Raw genomic sequence first — 17,852 nt, 5'->3', positions numbered from 1 at the left:
TCTTAAGTGGGTGCAGGTTTTCAGATTAGTTCATAACACCAAAATAAAGTTAGTAAGTTGCAAATTAATATGCATTATGTACTTCCTACTTCATTCTAATTACAGGATAAAAGTATATGTTGATGCATAGTAAGTCCTTGAGTTCAATGAAGGGTTAAGTTTAAGTGCATGGTCTGAATGGGTATGGTTTAAATAAGGCATTTGTAGATCAGGTGTAGAGGAGGGATATGTAAAGTGTGATGAGTCGTGAATACATACGTATAACGTACACATCACATCTCACACTTCATCAGCACACGTTCTTATACATACTTACGAACATTTTAAAGGCTACAAGAATTCTGAGGTTCTTTTTCACCCTTAGTCCAGCCATTTTCTCAAAGGCTACAGTAGCTTTCAGGGTGATTCCCCTGTCTGAAGGTGCCCTGGTTAGCGTGGGGTGTACCTCTGGGCTTGGCACACTTCAGGGAACCAGGGTCTGAGTGCCCTCCTTCTGAGAAGCCAGAGTCACTTTTGCAGGATACGGAGCAGGGAAGGCTGGAACGGAGGAGGAAGTAAAACCAAGACTTTGAGTATAAATCAACCCGGTGACACTCAGACACAACATCTGACTGAAGTCCAGAAAAGGGAAGTGATTTTGGGAAGACCAGGGTTTACAGTTAACTGCAGTGGATGGAAAACATGTAAGGCTATTGATGTTTATGGAAGAATGAAAAAGTTGTATAGAAATGGCGACGGTGGGATTAGACAATAAAAATGGCTGGGCCAAGAAAATAAATTCTAAAAATAGTGAAAACAAAGGATTAGGATTGAAAGGGGGGGAAAAAAAAAAGAAAGCCTGGATGGTTGTTTCTCATCCACTCAGTTGCTCAGGTCCTCTTATAAACCCTTCTTGGATCGTTTCCTCAATTGAGAAATATTTCAATTAAGCTACATTTTTCACAGGGTGCACATATTATTGTGACTCCAGAAGATGGTATCTATGGCTGGAATTTTAACAGAGAAACTATCTATCCATACTTGGAGGATATCCCAGACCCTCGAGTGAACTGGATCCCTTGTAATTATCCCAACAGGTAAAGAAACAGATGGTGGACAATTCAATCATGAACATGAACTTACTGTACCTGGGAGAACTTTGTAGAAGATCAGTGCATAAGATTCACTATCAACTCGAAGCTCAAGATGATTTTATTATTTTTCACCTCCTATGGGTACATTTATTAGGGAAGCAAATACGGATTGTGAAATCACAGAGATCAGTGTTGGAAGGTCTCATAGAAACCACCAAATTGTGAATATATTTTCATTGAGAGAATGAATCTGGAAGACAATAGCGTAACTTGCTTATGGTTTACAGGGGTAGTTGGTTAGTGGGAGAACCAGAATCAAACTCTAGTCTCTGACTTCTTACCAGTGAACAAAAAATTGTTTCCCCATGCGGGCACTGTAATCTGAAAACTGTGAGAAAATGGCAAAATAGAGTCATATGTTAGTTTAAGATTAAAAATTTCTCTTTTACATCAATAAGATAGCTAAATGAGGTTAATGTGAATGAAATCCTGAGAGCTTAAGGTAATTATTGGTGTCCTAGAACTGTGTGAGTGGTTTAAGTCTGGCGTAAACTAAAGAAATACAATGTATGATGAAAGCAGCACTATTTTTTTTTAACGTAAGCAAAGCAATACCTTATAGATTTAAGAGAATTATCTCTGTTAACTCACTTCTTTCCAAACGTGCTATTGCTAACATCATTAGGAACTCCCGTTTTGGAAATGCTCTCAAAACCATGCAAACTAACCACTGTAACTGCGTATGGAGGCACCTTGATTTTGACACAGTTCAGTATTATTTATCTTAATCGTCTACTATCTTCATATTTCATTGTATCATAATTATTTTTTATTTGACCACCTCTCATGCCAGATTTTCGGCTGTTAAAGGGCAACACTCTGTGTTCACTTCCATTATGTATTGACGTCACTTGCTTCTGAATGACCTTTTCCCAGAACCACATTTCCAAGGGTTTCCTGGAAATCCCCACCAGACCCTTCCATACATCTCATTTCAAGAAATCTGGTTGCCCTTCTTTTTTTCCATCAACTAATGACATCTCCATTCCTTGCCTTCACTCATTTATTCAACATTTTTTTTGTGTGTGTACTTATTATGTTCAGGCACTCACTATTCTGGACAGTAGAGTAGACAAAATAGATTAAAAATCTCTGTCTTCCTGGAGCTTATATTCTACTGTGGGGAGATAGTCAATGAAAAAAAGATAATATCTATTTAGCTATCTGTTATCTATCTACTGCTCTATGCCATGTAGCAAAGGTAAATGTTACAGAGAAAAACAAAAGCAGGACCGGTGAATATGGCGGAAAGCATGGGGCTTACCATGGAGTCGACTCCATGGTAACATCTAAACAGAGACTTGGAAGAAGTGAGTGAGTAGGTAATAGGGGTGTATTTTCTAACAAAGCATTTTGGAGCCTTTCCTGGATAGAGTAAACAGTCTGAAAAATGTGGTTTAAATGTAAATATATTAGAATATCTGATGTACTTTCAAGATTAATAGACAGGAGGGAAATATGTAATCGGGACTGTTTAAGAAATCCCAAACACCAGGCTTCTATCTCAATATACTATTCTACCATTTGTGGAGATCTGAAAAGACTTGGGCTAAATATGTTTCAAGTGGTTCAATGTGTTGTGTTTACATCTATGTCGTTCAGGAATTAATTGAAGAAAACAGGGAGAACAACTATCAAATAGTTGTTCTTTATATAAATGCATTAAAATAATAATTTTTACATGTGGTTTATCATCCTCATTGGTCTTTTTCAAGGATATGTTTTGTAGATAATTGCTTATGTTAATGTTACCGATTTGTAGATCTAACAGTATAGATTTGATACTCAAAGAAAGCTCCAGCAGATGGCACCAATATCCCATTCATTTAACAGTAATTTTACCCTTCTCAGCTATTCTTCAATAACCTAGTATTAACCATTTAATATTTAAGGATTGTGCCAGTAGAGTACATATGGCTATATGTTATATATTCTGAGGCCTCACTTCTGAAGATTGTATTTTAGTTGATTTACTGGGACAACTTGGTAACATGATAAAGAATAAAGAAATCAAACATTAACAAATGTTCCAATATTTCCAGTTTTCCATACTGTCTGGCATCGCCCTAGCCCAACCCTTGTTGCTTTTAACTTGAACTATTCCAACAGTTTCCCAACAATTCCCTACATTTAGTCTCTCACCATTCTAGTACATTTTATACCCTAATGCCCTATTATCTGAAAAATAATTGAGATCATGTTACTTCTGTCTTTAAAACCTTTAATGGTACTTTTCTATCTATTAAATTTAAAATAAGCTTTTTAGCTTCTTGTGCTGAGCTCTATCTTTTATGACCCCCAAATGCATCTTTTTAAATTTCCTCTTCCCTTTTCTTCCTTAAGGATGTCTCTGCACCAGCCAGATTGACTAGTTCCCTGAACAAGATTTCCCTTTTCTTAGCCGACAAAAGGTTACTTTTTTCTAATATTCTTTACTGGGGTAAAATACACATAACATAAAATTTACCATCTTAACCCTTTTTAAATGTGCAGTCAGTAGTATTAAGTCTGTTTATGTTGTTGTTCGACCATCACTCTCATCCACCTCCAGAACTCTTTTTTATCTAGCAAAACACAAAACCTTGTGGCCCTTGCACAAGGATAACATGCAAATTCCTGAAGCACGCCATATTTTTAGAAATGAAAGAGGAGACATTATGTTTACATGATATCACAGAAGTACTACAGATCATAAGACACTACTCTGAACAATTATATGCCGACAAATTGGACAACTTAGAAGAAATTCATAGATTTCTAGAAACAGGCAACCTACCAAGACCAAATCATGAAGAAATAGAAAATCTGAACACACCGATAATGAGTAAGGATATTGGATCAGTAATCAAAAAACTCTCAACAAAGGAAAGCCCAGAACCAGATGGTTCACAGATAAATTCTATCAAACTTTTAAAGAATAATTAATTCCAGTTCATCTCAAACTCATCCAAAAAATTTAAGAGGAGAGAATAGTCCCAAACTTATTTTATGAGGCCAACATTACCTTAATGCCAGAGTTAGGTAAGGATACCACAATAAAATAAAACTACAGCCCAATATCTCTGATGAATATAGATGTAAAAATTCTTACCAAAATACTAGCAAACCAAATTCAACAGCATATTAAAAGGATCATAGACCATGGTTAAGTGGAATTTGTCCCTGGGATGCAAGAATGTTTCAACGCATGTAATCGAAGCATATGATACACCACATTAATAGAATGAAATATAAAAATCATATCATTTCAATAGATACAGAAAAATCATTTGACGAAATTCAACATCCTTTCATTTTAGAAACTTTCAACAAAATGGGTATAAAAGGAACATACCTCAACATAATGAAGGCCATAAATAGCAAGCCCACAGCTAACATCATATTCAGTGATGAAATTTGAAGATTTTCTCTCTAAGATCAAGAAAAGACAGTATCAGTACTCTATTTAATTAGTACTGGAAGTCTTAGCCAGAGCAATTAGGCAAGAAAAAGAAACACATAGACCAGTTGAACAGACTCGAGAGCCCAGAAATAAACCATGTGTATATGGTCAATGAACATTTGACTAAAGAGCCAGGAATACTCAATGGGGAGAGGACAGTCTGTTCAATAAATGGTGTTGGGAAAACTGTATATTCACATGCAAAAGAGTAAAATTGAACCTTTATCTTACACCATTCACAAAAATTAACTCAAAAGGGGTTAAAGACTTAAATATAAGACCTAAACAATAAAAATCCTAGAAGAAAACATGGGGGATAATCTCCTTGAAATTGGTATTGCCAGGGGCAGAAACTTCCTGAGAGAAAAAGCTCAGTGAAGACCAGGCAGGCCCATAAAAGGACAGGTCCTGTTGGCCATAACTAGGTTCTCATCCTTGAAACAAGTAGAAGCTCTGCATCTTGTAACAAGTCTCTGAAATACAAAGGGAAATAATAATCTGGCCAAGCACCTCTGATGAAAATCAAATCACAGGAGGGGCACCTGGGTGGCTCAGTCGGTTAAGCATCCGACTTTGGCTCAGGTCATGATCTCACAGTCCGTGAGTTCGAGCCCCATGTCGGGCTCTGTGCTGACAGCTCAGAGCCTGGAGCCTGCTTCGGATTCTGTGTCTCCATCTCTCTCTGACCCTCCCCCGTTCATGCTCTGTCTCTCTCTGTCTCAAAAATAAATAAACTTAAAAAAAAAAGAAAGAAAGAAAATCAAATCACAGGAGCAGCATCGAGACCCTGAGCTTGTTTCACTTCTGAAACACAGGTAGATCAGCTCCAAACCATTTTGAACACCTAAGAAACTGATCTGAGGATTAACACAACAATCTGCATAACTTGAGCCACAAAACTCGGCAGGTACATGGCATGGAAAGGTGAACAGGGGGAGAGAAAAGCCACAGAGGCTAGGGAGCTGTTTTTGCAGAGAGAGGACAGAGAAAGAGAAAGGGGGAGAGTGCAGCACATCAGATTGTGCAAGAAAAGTACTCCCCCAAAAGTAGCTGGAGAGAAAGAGAGGGAAAGAGTGAAAATACTTGCAGGGGCCTGATCAAGAAATCTGTTCCCCAAAACCGTTGATGGGAAGAAAAGAGAGGATTACCACCAGGATTCTATAAACACTGGAGTGCAGAGTGTGAAGTTTCTGAGCTCAATGCCTGGTGGTACTCTGGTGAGGAAGTAGTGTGAATTCCCAGGAGCAGGCAGTGGGGTCTGAGGGGTCCATGTGCCACACAGGGGAAGCAGTTCCCTTGCTTGGAAAGCATTTGGTAAAGGCCATACATTCTCCCCATAGGCAAAGGTCCCAGCAGACACTGGAGAGTGGCCACGTTTGCTGGTATTGGGACAAAGACTCCAGAGTGCAGTGAAATCTGGCACTGGCTGTGTGTTGTAATTTGCCATAATCTCTGAATCTGTGCTATTGAACGATTGCACAAATGTTTTCTGGGGCAAGCCAACACCTGGCCATTGCTCAGCGAGACCCTTCCCCAGAGAGTCAGATGGGTCCAAGCCACGGGGGTCTCTGAAGTGTGGGATTTTGAAACACAACCCCATCTGAGATAAAACTCTGGAAAGAGATGTCACCTGGCAGGTGGACAGCTTGGACACAGACAAGGTAGAGGTGGGGAGTGGACAGAGGCCTCAGACAAAGGAGTGGTGCTTGATCGTAAGTTGGTAAGAGCACAGAGTTTCCGTTTTAGAGATTAGGGAGCTGGATGAAGCCATTTCCACCTTTCCCACACACATGCAAGTGCACATGCACATGCATGCCACACTGATCCACCCCAGTAAGCTAAGCAGCACCACCTAGTGACGAATGGAACTATTACACCAAGCCCTGCCCAACTGCACCCTCCAAGCACATCCCCTAGAAGACCAGCACAAACCACTCCACCTGTTTAGTGTATGGACTATAGAAGGCTTCATAGTTTCAGTTCTAGAGGAAACTGGATGTAACTTCATCCAGAGTTCACTCTGTTTGCTGATTCATTTATTTGTTCCTTTTCTTTCCATCTGTTTTTGCTTAAATTGTTTTCTTTTTTCTTTCTTTCCATCCTCTTTCTTGGATACAGAAAGAGAAACATTTATTTTTATTTCTTTTTTACATTATTTTTTATTTAAAAAATTTTTATTCTATTTCATTTTATTTTATTATATAAAATATTTTATTTAAAATTTTTTCTTACCTTTTTTTTCTTTCCTTTTTTTACTCTATTATATCAAGCTTCTTTCAACAAGCAGACTAAAACACACAAAACAGCTAGGATCTAGCTTCCTTTATTTGATTTTTTGTTTTGTGTTTAATTTTTTTATTTTAATTTTTAATCTTATTAATTTTTTTCTTCCTCCAAAATGACAAAAAGAAGGAATTTACCCCAAAATAAAGAACAGGAGGAAATGACAGCCAGGGGCTTAGTCAATACAGATATAAGAAAGATGTCTGAACTAGGATTTATAGCCACAATAATAAGAATATTAGCTGCTTTTGCAGAAAGCATAGAGTCCCTCTCTGTGGAGATAAAATAAATAAAATCTAGTCGGGATGAGATTAAAAATGCTATAACCAAGATGCAATCTTGAATGATGCCACGATGGCAAGGATGGGCAGAGCAGAGCAGCGAATCCATGGTAGAGAAGATAAAATTATGGAGGATAATGAAGCAGAAAAAAAAGGAGGGAAACAAAGACAAAAGATCATGATACAATTAGAGAACTCAGTGACTTGTCAACAAGGAATAGCATCCAAATCATAGGAGTCCCAGAAGATGAATAGAGAGAAAAAGAGGCAGAAGATTTATGTGAGCAAATTATAGTGGAAAAGTTTCCTTAATCTGAGGAAGTTCACAGACATCAAAATCCAAGAAGCACAGAGAACTCCCAATAGATTCAACAAAAACCAACCATTACCAAGACCTATCACAGTCAAATTCACAAAATACATAGACAAGGAAAGAATTATGAAAGTGGCCAGGGAAAAAACGTCCTTAACCTATAAAGGAAGACAGATCAGGTGCACAGCAGACCTATCCACAGAAACTTGGCAGTCCAGAAAGGAGTGACAGGATATATTCAATGTGTTGCAGGATATACGCAGCCAAGAATTCTTTATCCAGCAAGGCTGTCATTCAAAATAGGAGAGATAAAGAGTTTCCCAGACAAACAAAAACTAAAGGAGTTTGTTACTACTAAACCAGCCCTGCAAGAAATTTTAAGGGGGACTCTGTGAGTGGAGAAAAGACCAAACAAAACAAAAATTACCAAAAGCAACAAAGACTAGAAAGGACCAGAGAACATTACCAGAAACACCAATGCTACAGGGAACACAATGGCACTAAATTCACATCTTGCAGTACTCGCTGTAAATGTCAATGGACGAAATTCTCCAATCAAAAGACATAGGGTATCAGAATGCATAAGAAAACAAGACCCATCTATATGTTGCCTACAAAAGACTCATTATAGACCTAAAGACACCTGCAGAGTGGAAGTAAGGGGATGGAGAACCATCTATCATGCTAATGGTCATCAAAAGAAAGCTGGGGTAGCCATACTTATATCAGACAAACTAGATTTTAAAATAAAGACTGTAACAAGAGATAAAGAAGGGCATTATATTATAATTAAGGGGTCTATCCACCAATAAGATATAATGATTGTAAATGTTTATGCCTCCAATATGCAGCCATCCAAATATATAAATCAGTTAATCACAAACATAAAGAAACTCATTGATAATAATACCATAATGGTAGGGGACTTCAACACCTCACTTACAGCAATGGACAGACCATATAGACAGAAAATCAACAAGGAAACAATGGCTTTGAATGACACACTCAACCAGATGGACTTAACAGATATATTTGGAACATTTCATCCTAAAGCAGAAGAATACACATTCTTCTCAAGTGCACGTGGAACATTCTCCAGTATAGATCACTTACTGGGACACAAATCAGCCCTCAACAAGTATAAAAAAATTGGGATCATACCTTGCATATTTTCAAACCACAACACTATGAAACTTGAAATCAACCCCAAGAAAAAATTTGGAAAGACCCTGAATACTTGGAGATTAAAGAACATCCTACTAAAGAATGAATGAATTAACCAAGAAATTAAAAAGGAAATTAAAAAGTACATGGAAGCCAATGAAAATGAAAACATGACAGTCCAAAACCTCTGGAATGCAGCAAAGATGGTTATAAGAGGGAAGTATATAGCAACCGAGGCCTTTCTAAAGAAGGAAGAAAGGTCTCAAGTACACAACCTAACCTTACACCTAAAACATTTGGAAAAAGAAGAGCAAACTAAGCCCCAAACCAGCAGTAGAAGGGAAATAGTAAAGCATAGAGCAGACATCAATGATATCGAGGAAAAGCAACAACAGTAGAACAGATCAATGAAACCAGGAGCTGATTATTAGAAAGAATTAATAAATTGATAACCTCCTAGCCAGATTGATCAAAAAGAAAAAGGAAAGGACCCAAATTCATAAAATCACGAATGTGGGTGCCTGGGTGTCTCACTCAGTTAAGCGTCCAACTTCAGCTCAGGTCATGATCTCACGGCTTGTGAGTTCAAGCCTCGCATCGGGCTCCGTGGCTGACAGCTCAGAGCCTGGAGCCTGCTTCAGATTCTGTGTCTCCCTCTCTCTCTGCCTCTTCCCTGCTTGTGCTCTGTCTCTCTCTCTCAAAAGTAAATAAACATTAAAAGTTTTTTAAAAATCATGAATGAAAGAGGAGAGATCACAACCAACACCACAGGAATGCAAACAATAATAGAATGTCATGAACAATTATATGCCAACAAATTAGACAATCTGGAAGAAATGTACAAATTCCTAGAAACATAAACTGACAAACTGAAACAGGGAAAAATAGAAAATTTGAACAGATCCATAACCAGTAAAGAAAGTGAATCGGTAATCAAAAATCTCCCAAGAAACAAGAGTCCAGAGCCGGAAGGCTTTCCAGGGGAATTCTATCAAACATCTAAAGAGTTAACACCTATTCTTTTGAAGCTGTCCCAAAAAATAGAAGCAGAAGGAAAACTTCCAAACTGTTTCTACAAGGCCAGCATTACCTTGATTCCAAAACCAGACAAAGACCCCACCAACATTTTTGCATGAACACGTATGCAAAAATTCTCAATAAGGTCCTAGCAAACCACATCAAACAATACACTAAAAGAATTATTCACCACGATCCAGTGGGATTTATTTATGGGATGCAGGGCTGGTTCAATATCTGCAAATCAATCAATGTGATACATCACATTAATAAAAGAAAGGATAAGAACCACATGATCCTCTCAATAGATGCGGAAAAAAGCTTTTGACAAAATATAACATCCTTTTTTTATTCCTTTAAAAATTTTTTTATTGCTTGATTGATTGTTTAATTTGCATCCAAGTTAGTTAGCATATAGTGCAATAATGATTTCAGGAGAAGATTCCAGTGATCCACCCTCTATGTGTAACACCCAGTGCCCATCCCAAGTGTCTTCCTTAATGTCCCTTACCCATTTAGCCCATTTAACCCCCTACCCAACACCCTGCCAGCAACCGTCAGTTTGTTCTCTGTATAGAAGAGTCTCTTATGGTTTGTCTCCCTCTCTGTTGTTATATTATTTTTGCTTCCCTTCTCTTATGTTCATCTGTTTTGTTTCTTAAACTCCACATCTGAGTGAACTCATATGATATTTGTCTTTCTCTGACTAATTTCGCTTAGCATAAAACCCTCTGGTTCCATCCATGTAGTTGCAAATGGCAAGATTTCATTCTTTTTGATTGCCAAGTAATACTCCATTGTATATACCACATCTTCTTTATCCATTCATCAGTCAATGGACATTTGGGCACTTTCCATACTTCAGCTATTGTCGATAGTGTTGCTATAAACATTGGGGTGCATGTGCCCCTTCGAAACACACACCTGTATCCCTTGGATAAATACCTAGTAGTGCAATTGCTGGATCGTAGGGTAGTTCTAGTTTTAATTTTTTGAGGAACCTCCACACTGTTTTTGAGAGTGGCTGCACCATCAGCAGTGCAAAAGAGATCCTCTTTCTCCACATCCTCACCAACATTGTAGTTGCCTACGTTGTTAATTTTAGTCATTCTGACAGATGTGAGGTTTTAATTTGTATTTCCCTAATGATGAGTGATGTTGAGCATATTTTCATGTGTCTGTTAGCCATCTGGATGCCTTCTTTGGAAAAGTGTCTATTCACATCTTTTGCCCATTTCTTCATTGGACTATTTGTTTTTGGGTGTTGAGTTTGATAAGTTCTTTATAGATTTTGGATACTAATGCTTTATCTGATACGTCATTTGCAAATATCTTCTCCCATTCCATTGGTTGCCTTTTAGTTTTGTTGATTGTTTCCTTCAAGGCGCAGAAACTTTTTATCTTGATGAGGTCCCAATAGTTCATGTTTGCTTTTGTTTCTCTTGCCTCCGGAGACATGTTGTGTAAGAAGTTGCTGTGGCTGAGGTCAGAGGTTTTTGCCTGCTTTCTCCTCTAGGATTTTGATGGCTTCCTGTCTCAAGTTTAGGTCTTTCATCCATTTTGAGTTTATTTTTGTATATGGTGTAAGAAAGTGGCCCAGGTTCATTCTTCTGCATGTCTCTATCCAGTTTTCCCAGTAACATTTACTGAAGAGACTGTCTATATTCCACTGACTATTGTTTCCTGCTTTGTCAAAGATTAGATGGCCATACGTTTGTGGGTCCATTTCTGGGTTCTCTATTATGTTCCATTGATCTATGTATCTGTTTTTGTTCCAGTACCATACTGTCTTGATGATTACAGCTTTGGAATACAGCTTGAAGTCCAGGATTTTGATGCCTCCATCTTTGGTTTTCTTTTTCAGGATTGCTTTGGCTATACGGGGTCTTTTCTGGTTCCATACAAATTTTAAGATTGTTTGTTCTAGCTCTGTGAAGAATGCTGGTGTTATTTTGATAAGGATTGCATTGAGTATATACATTGCTTTGCGTAGTATCAACACTTTAACAATATTTGTTCTTCCAATCCATGAGCACGGAATATTTTTCCTTTTTTTGTGTGTGTCTTCTTCAATTTCTTTCATAAAGTTTCTATAGTTCTCAGTGTATAGATTTTTCACCTCTTTGGTTAGGTTTATTCCTAGGTATTTTATGGTTTTGGTGCAATTGTAAATGGGATCGAATCCTTGATTTCTCTTTCTGTTGCTTCATTATTGGTTTATAGGAATGCAACTGATTTCTGTGCGTTGATTTTATGCCCTGTGACTTTGCTGAATTCATGGATCAGTTCTAGCAGTTTTTTGGTGGAATCTTTTGGGTTTTTCAGGTAGAGTATCATGTTAGCTGCAAAGAGTAAAAGTCTGACTTCCTCTTTGCCGATTTGGATGCCTTTTATTCCTTTGTGTTGTCTGATTGCTGAGGCCAGGACTTCCAACACTACGTTGAATAACAGTAGTGAGAGTGGACATCCCTGTCGTGTTCCGGATGTCAAGGGGAAAGCTCTCAATTTTTCCTCATTGAAGATGATACTAGCTGTGGGTCTTTCATATATGGTTTTAAGATCTTGACGTATGGTCCTTCTATCCCTACTTTCTTGAGGGTTTTTATCAAAAAAAGAACAGACCTACCAGTAATATTGGCCATTTGTATGGCCTTTTTTTTTTTTTTTTTTTTGAGAAAAGTCTATTCCAGTCTTTTGCCCATTTTTAAATCAGGGTTTTTGTTGTTGAATTTTAAGAGTTCTCTGTTGTATTGTGAATGTTAATATACAATTCTCTTCTCTGTCTCTTATAATCTTTTTTTTTAATTTAAAGTCAATTATGTCAGATATTAGCATAGAATATCTTAATTTCCCCCTCACATTTGAAGGACAGTGTTGCTGAATATAGGATTTTTAGTTGAAAGTTTTTTTCTTTCAGTGCTTTAAATATATTGGCCCCCTGCTTTCTGGCCTCTAAAGTGTCTGATTAAAAACTGTGATAATCTTACTGAGGATTGGTTGTATGTTATCAATCACTTATCTCTTGTGGCCTTCAACATTCTTATTTTGTCTTTGGCTTTTGATAATTTGATTAGAATGTGTGTTGATATGGGTGTCTTTGAGTTCATCCTTCTTGGAGATCATTTAACTTCTTGGATCTTTATAGTCATGTCTTTATTCAAATTTGGAAAGTTTTTGGACATTATTTCTTCAAATAATCTCTCTGTTCCTTTATCTCACTCTTCTTGAACTCCTAGAATGTGTATATTCGTCCACTTGGTGGTGTCCTACAGCTCCCTTAGGCCTTGTTCACATCAGTCTTTTTCTCTTTTCATTCTTTCAACTCAATCATTTCAATTGCATTACCTTTAAGTTTATTGATTCTTTCTTCTGCCAACTCAAATCCATCTCTGAATCCCTTTAGTAAATTTTCTTATTTTAAACATTGTAATTTTCAGCTCCAGAATTTCTTTTTGGTTTATTTTAGGTTTTCCATCTTTTTTATTGATATTTCCTTTTTGTTCATACATCATTTTCTTGACTTCCTCTGCATTTGCTTTTAGTTCTTTGAGCATCTTTAAAACCGTTGTTTTTGTCTTTGTCCAGGAAGTTTGCCATCTGGTCGTACTCAAGGATAGTTTCTGTAGGTTTATTCTTATTTTCCTTGGAATGGGGACACACTTTCCTCTTTATTTGTATACCTTATGATTTTTTTGTTGACAAGTTGGTATTTGAATCTTAAAATGTGATAATTTTGGAAATCAAATTTTCCCCCTTCCCCAGGGTTTACTGCCTTTTGTTTGTTTATCTGTTTTGATTGGTGTAGGTGTTTCTGTGCTAGGCATAAGCTTGAGGTATAAAATCTTTTGAAGCCTTGTCTTAGCCTTTATTTTACCCTGAGCATATGTGGCGACTTTTTAAAATCTCCTATATATATGATTGCTTTTGTATATCCTAGTCCTTCAATGTCTGGTTCCCAAAAGAAAGAAAAAAAAAAAAGCAAAATTAAGGAAGGGGGAGAGAAGAAGACTCTGGCTTTTTAAATCCTCTAGAAATTACTTCAGTTAGTGGGGGAAGGACTGACAACATTATAGTGGTGGAGATGCAACAATGGCTACCTGTCCCTGTGTCTGCACCTCCAGGACAAGAGGCAGTCATCAGTGATCAGAATATAGTTTCCTGATATTTAGAGGACAGGGTTTCTATTGTCTAACCTGATCCCATAAACTACCTACACAGTATTGCAGGAACACTTGCATGGCTGCCTGCCATGGGGCTTGGGGTGGGGTAGAGCATGGGTAGCCACTACTGAGATAAGAGCTGAAATTGACTGAAACTAACTGAAATTTAGTGAAATTTAGTGAAATTACTGAAATAGTTAGCTTAGACAGACTAAATGTTAATGTGAGTTTAAAATAGCAATAGCAATCATGCAATCCCTTTTCACTTCTCTATTTCAAATGCCATTTCCAACATCACTTTCAGGAAGCGGCATCTATGCACCTTCCAAGCCTTCCCCCTGGAACTCACAACCCTTGGAATAGACTCCAAAATTTCAGTTAGATTCTGCCAACACAAATATCATTTACATGGAAGGATGGATTCCTGGTGCTTTGTACTCAGCCATCTTCCCCAAATTCTCTTAATTCCAAGTTGTTCTTATTTCAATTGAAATATTTTTTTTAATGCTTCTTTTCTGCCAGGGTTAATGAACAGAAGATGTATATCTTTGCCCAAAATATCTATGAGATATGACACGGATCATAAGATAAACACATAAGGAATACTGATTATAGATGATGATAAATGCTGTGAAGAAAAAAGATACATGACCTAGAATCTTATCCTAGAACAGTTTTCTACAACCAAATTCCCACAAGTGTGTACTTCCTCCAGTCTATTCTTGTTTTAATCCTTCCCTTCTATTATGTTATTTAGAATTTAGTTTTGTGTATGTCACATGATAGCTTCAGGCAATATAACGCTGAATTTTATTAAGAGGTAAGCTTGATTTTTGTTTTCCTCTTCAAATGAACACATATTAGGTTTGGCCACACCCCAGTGCAAGAAAGACTCAGCTGCCTGGCCAAGCACAACTCTATCTACGTTGTGGCAAATATTGGGGACAAGAAGCCATGCAATGCCAGTGACCCTCAGTGTCCCCCCGATGGCCGTTACCAGTACAACACTGATGTGGTGTTTGATTCTCAGGGAAAACTGGTGGCACGCTACCATAAGGTAAAATTAATTTGCACACAGTTCAGATACTGAATGTTTTACAAAATAAAGTGGGAAAAAAGGGGGAAAAACATTAATATTTATAAGAAGCATACTTTAGAAGCAGAGTAGAGACAAAGCATAAAAAACGATGATTAGGCGTGGTAAGCTCCTATAAAGAGGCTCAAGAGGTTTTCTATGCATTTAGGAGCACAGGAATGTATCTTTGGAAGTATGTGAGAATCAGCAGGAGGTACCTGCACTGAAATATAATGTTGCCTTTTAGACTTTGTCTTTTTAAGGACATGCCCTGGCAATGGGTCAAGACTAGAACAAAAAAAACTACCTACCAGATAGACTTGGTTTTGAAGAGAAAGGAGCAATTTTGTCTACAGAAAATATTTAGGTGTTCTTGGCAAATAGAAGTTACCTATTTCACTCTTAGGTCTTGTAAGATTCAGTAGGGTCTTAATACATAAGGATTCCCTTCTACAGATCTCTAAAATGTAGAGATTGAACCAAAGGCTCCTATCAGCCATAGTAATCTCTGATTCTCTAACACTTTTTCCCTGTGAGGACGGTGGTTATGGATGAAATTGGCACTAAGAGATGTTGGCTTGCACTTTTTCAGACACATTGACACCCAGGCCAACTTCTGAAAAGAGACTTTTACCCACTTCATCTTCTGTTTATTGCAGTACAACCTTTTCATGGGTGAGAATCAATTCAATGTACCAAAGAAGCCTGAGGTTGTGACTTTCGACACCATCTTTGGAAGATTTGGCATTTTCACATGCTTCGATATACTCTTCCATGATCCCGCTGTTACTCTGGTGAAAGATTTCCATGTGGATACCATAGTTTTCCCAACAGCGTGGATGAATGTCTTGCCACATTTATCAGCTATTGAATTCCACTCGGCGTGGGCAGTGGGCATGGGGGTTAACTTCCTTGCAGCCAACATACACCACCCCCACAAGAGGATGACAGGTAATGTGTAACCTCTAAGATGTACAAACTTTATGCCATAACCAAAAAAGCAAAATAATGATTTTTTTTTTCTAGCTAACGTGTACTCCCTAATATAATGTTTTCCAACTCTTATTTTTTGCACCTCTGGCTGGTGACATACCGTAGAAGCCATCTCAATCTAAATTGTTTTGTAGATTTATTTAGTTCTATTCAACTTACAGGCACACTTTTTTTCCCCCTCAAGATTGACCACTTCTGACCCGAAAGTTTCTCTTATTGGCTTCTCAGTATCAAACCCTGTTGGATTTCCTCTCACCTGTTTCCTTGTCAGTATATTTTACTGAAATTACTGAAATAGTTAGCTTAGCCAGACTACATGTTAATGTGACTTTAAAATAGCAGTAGCAATCATGCAATCCCTTTTCACTTCTCTATTTCAAATGCCATTTCCAACATCACTTTCAGGAAGCGGCATCTATGCACCTGACTCTCCAAGAGCATTTCATTATGACATGAAGACAAAGGAAGGAAAACTCCTCATCTCACGACTGAATTCTTCTTCATACGACCCTGGAGTGGTAAATTGGGCTTCTTATGCCAGTAGTATAAAAGCATTCTCCACAGGAAATCAGGAATTTAAAAGTACTGTGTTTTTTGATGAATTCACCTTCTTGGAGCTCACAAGAGTCACAGGAAATTACACAGTTTGTCAGAAAGAACTCTGCTGCCATCTAAGCTACAAGATGTCTGAGAAGAAACCAGATGAAGTTTATGCCCTAGGGGCATTTGATGGACTACATATTGTCGAAGGGAGTTATTATCTACAGGTAATGCTTGTTTTGCTGGCAGGGGCATTAACCAAGCAAAATATAGGACACCCAGTTGAATTTGACTCTCAGATAAACAATGAATTGTTTCATTGTAAGTGTGTCCCACTTCAAGAAAAAAAAAAATGGGTCCCACTTTTGAGGATATATGCACACTAAAAATTTTGTTATTTACCTGAAATTCAAACTTAGTTGGGCATCCTGAATTCTTATTTGCCAAAACTTGCAATCCTAGATGTCCAATTTTAAACTGGCTGGAAAAAGGCAGAAGATTTATTTACAGTACCCGCATTTAAAATGATACAGTAATCAAATTACAGATGATTTTAAAGGATGATTAACCTGTGATAGTTCTTCCCTGAACAAACATACCCATTTTCTTGATATGTTCGCTAAAGCTTTTTATTTTTATTTTTAATTTGTTTCAATATTTATTTTCGAGAGCAGGAGAGACAGAGCGTGAGTGGGGAGGGGCAGAGAGAGAGAGAGAGAGAGACGCACAGAATCTGAAGCAGGCTCCAAGCTCTAGGCTGTCAGCACAGAGCCCAACACGGGGCTCAAACTCACGAAGTGCGAGATCATGACCTGAGCCGAAGTCGGACGCTCAACCGACTGAGCCACCCAGCCCCCCCCCCCCTTTTTTTTTTTTTACTTAAGAACTTGACACTAAGTATGTCCTGGAGACCTCTAGGGTTGACCTCTGAGACATGCAGTAGAGTAGTTTACTGGTGCAGAGACTTGGTATCTCGCAGCCCTCAACATCAGAGGAAGAGCTATGGTGAGTTGCAACAAGCAACTTTCATGTTCCTCTCATTCTGCTCTCCTCTTCCTTGATCGGGCTCCTATCCTATGTCACCCACACTGTGCAACATCTGAACAGGGCTTCCTGTTGACAGTTTCAGCTCCATCCCATCCACTTCCCATACTCTAATTATACCAATTACTAAAAGCCATTTCTGATTATTTCCCTGCCTTGCTTAAAAGGCCTCACTGTCTTCTCATTGGCAAATCAATTTCCTCACCAAAAAGCTACTCAGAAATGCTTGACGTGTACCTCTTCCTACTCTCTGTTCTCTTCTCTCACTTCTACCCACATGTGCCCTGGGCTCCTCTCATGTTGAGGCATTTCTTCATCCCCAATGTGCCGGCATCTGCAGAACCTCTGGATGTTTGCACAGGTTGTCTCCTCTATCTATGATGGCCCCACCTCCTCACCATTCATGG

General features: G+C 38.0%; 1 protein-coding gene across 7 annotated transcripts in view; it reads left to right on the top strand.

Moving 5' to 3' along the window:
* The window catches only part of VNN1 (vanin 1), a 94,351-nt gene that overhangs the window by 40,562 nt on the left and 35,937 nt on the right, over positions 1-17,852 (top strand). For all 7 annotated transcript variants that reach the window (XM_058735306.1, XM_058735305.1, XM_058735304.1 and 4 more), the window contains 4 exons: positions 946-1,076; positions 14,658-14,850; positions 15,528-15,819; positions 16,267-16,628. In XM_058735306.1, the coding sequence (XP_058591289.1) occupies positions 946-1,076; positions 14,658-14,850; positions 15,528-15,819; positions 16,267-16,628 (978 nt within the window). The remainder of the gene's footprint in view (positions 1-945; positions 1,077-14,657; positions 14,851-15,527; positions 15,820-16,266; positions 16,629-17,852) is intronic.

Source organism: Neofelis nebulosa, chromosome 6 (assembly GCF_028018385.1).
Source record: "Neofelis nebulosa isolate mNeoNeb1 chromosome 6, mNeoNeb1.pri, whole genome shotgun sequence".
Taxonomy (NCBI): Eukaryota; Metazoa; Chordata; class Mammalia; order Carnivora; family Felidae; genus Neofelis; species Neofelis nebulosa.
Note: the sequence above shows the minus strand (reverse complement) of the source record. Positions and strands in the feature narration are given on the sequence as shown.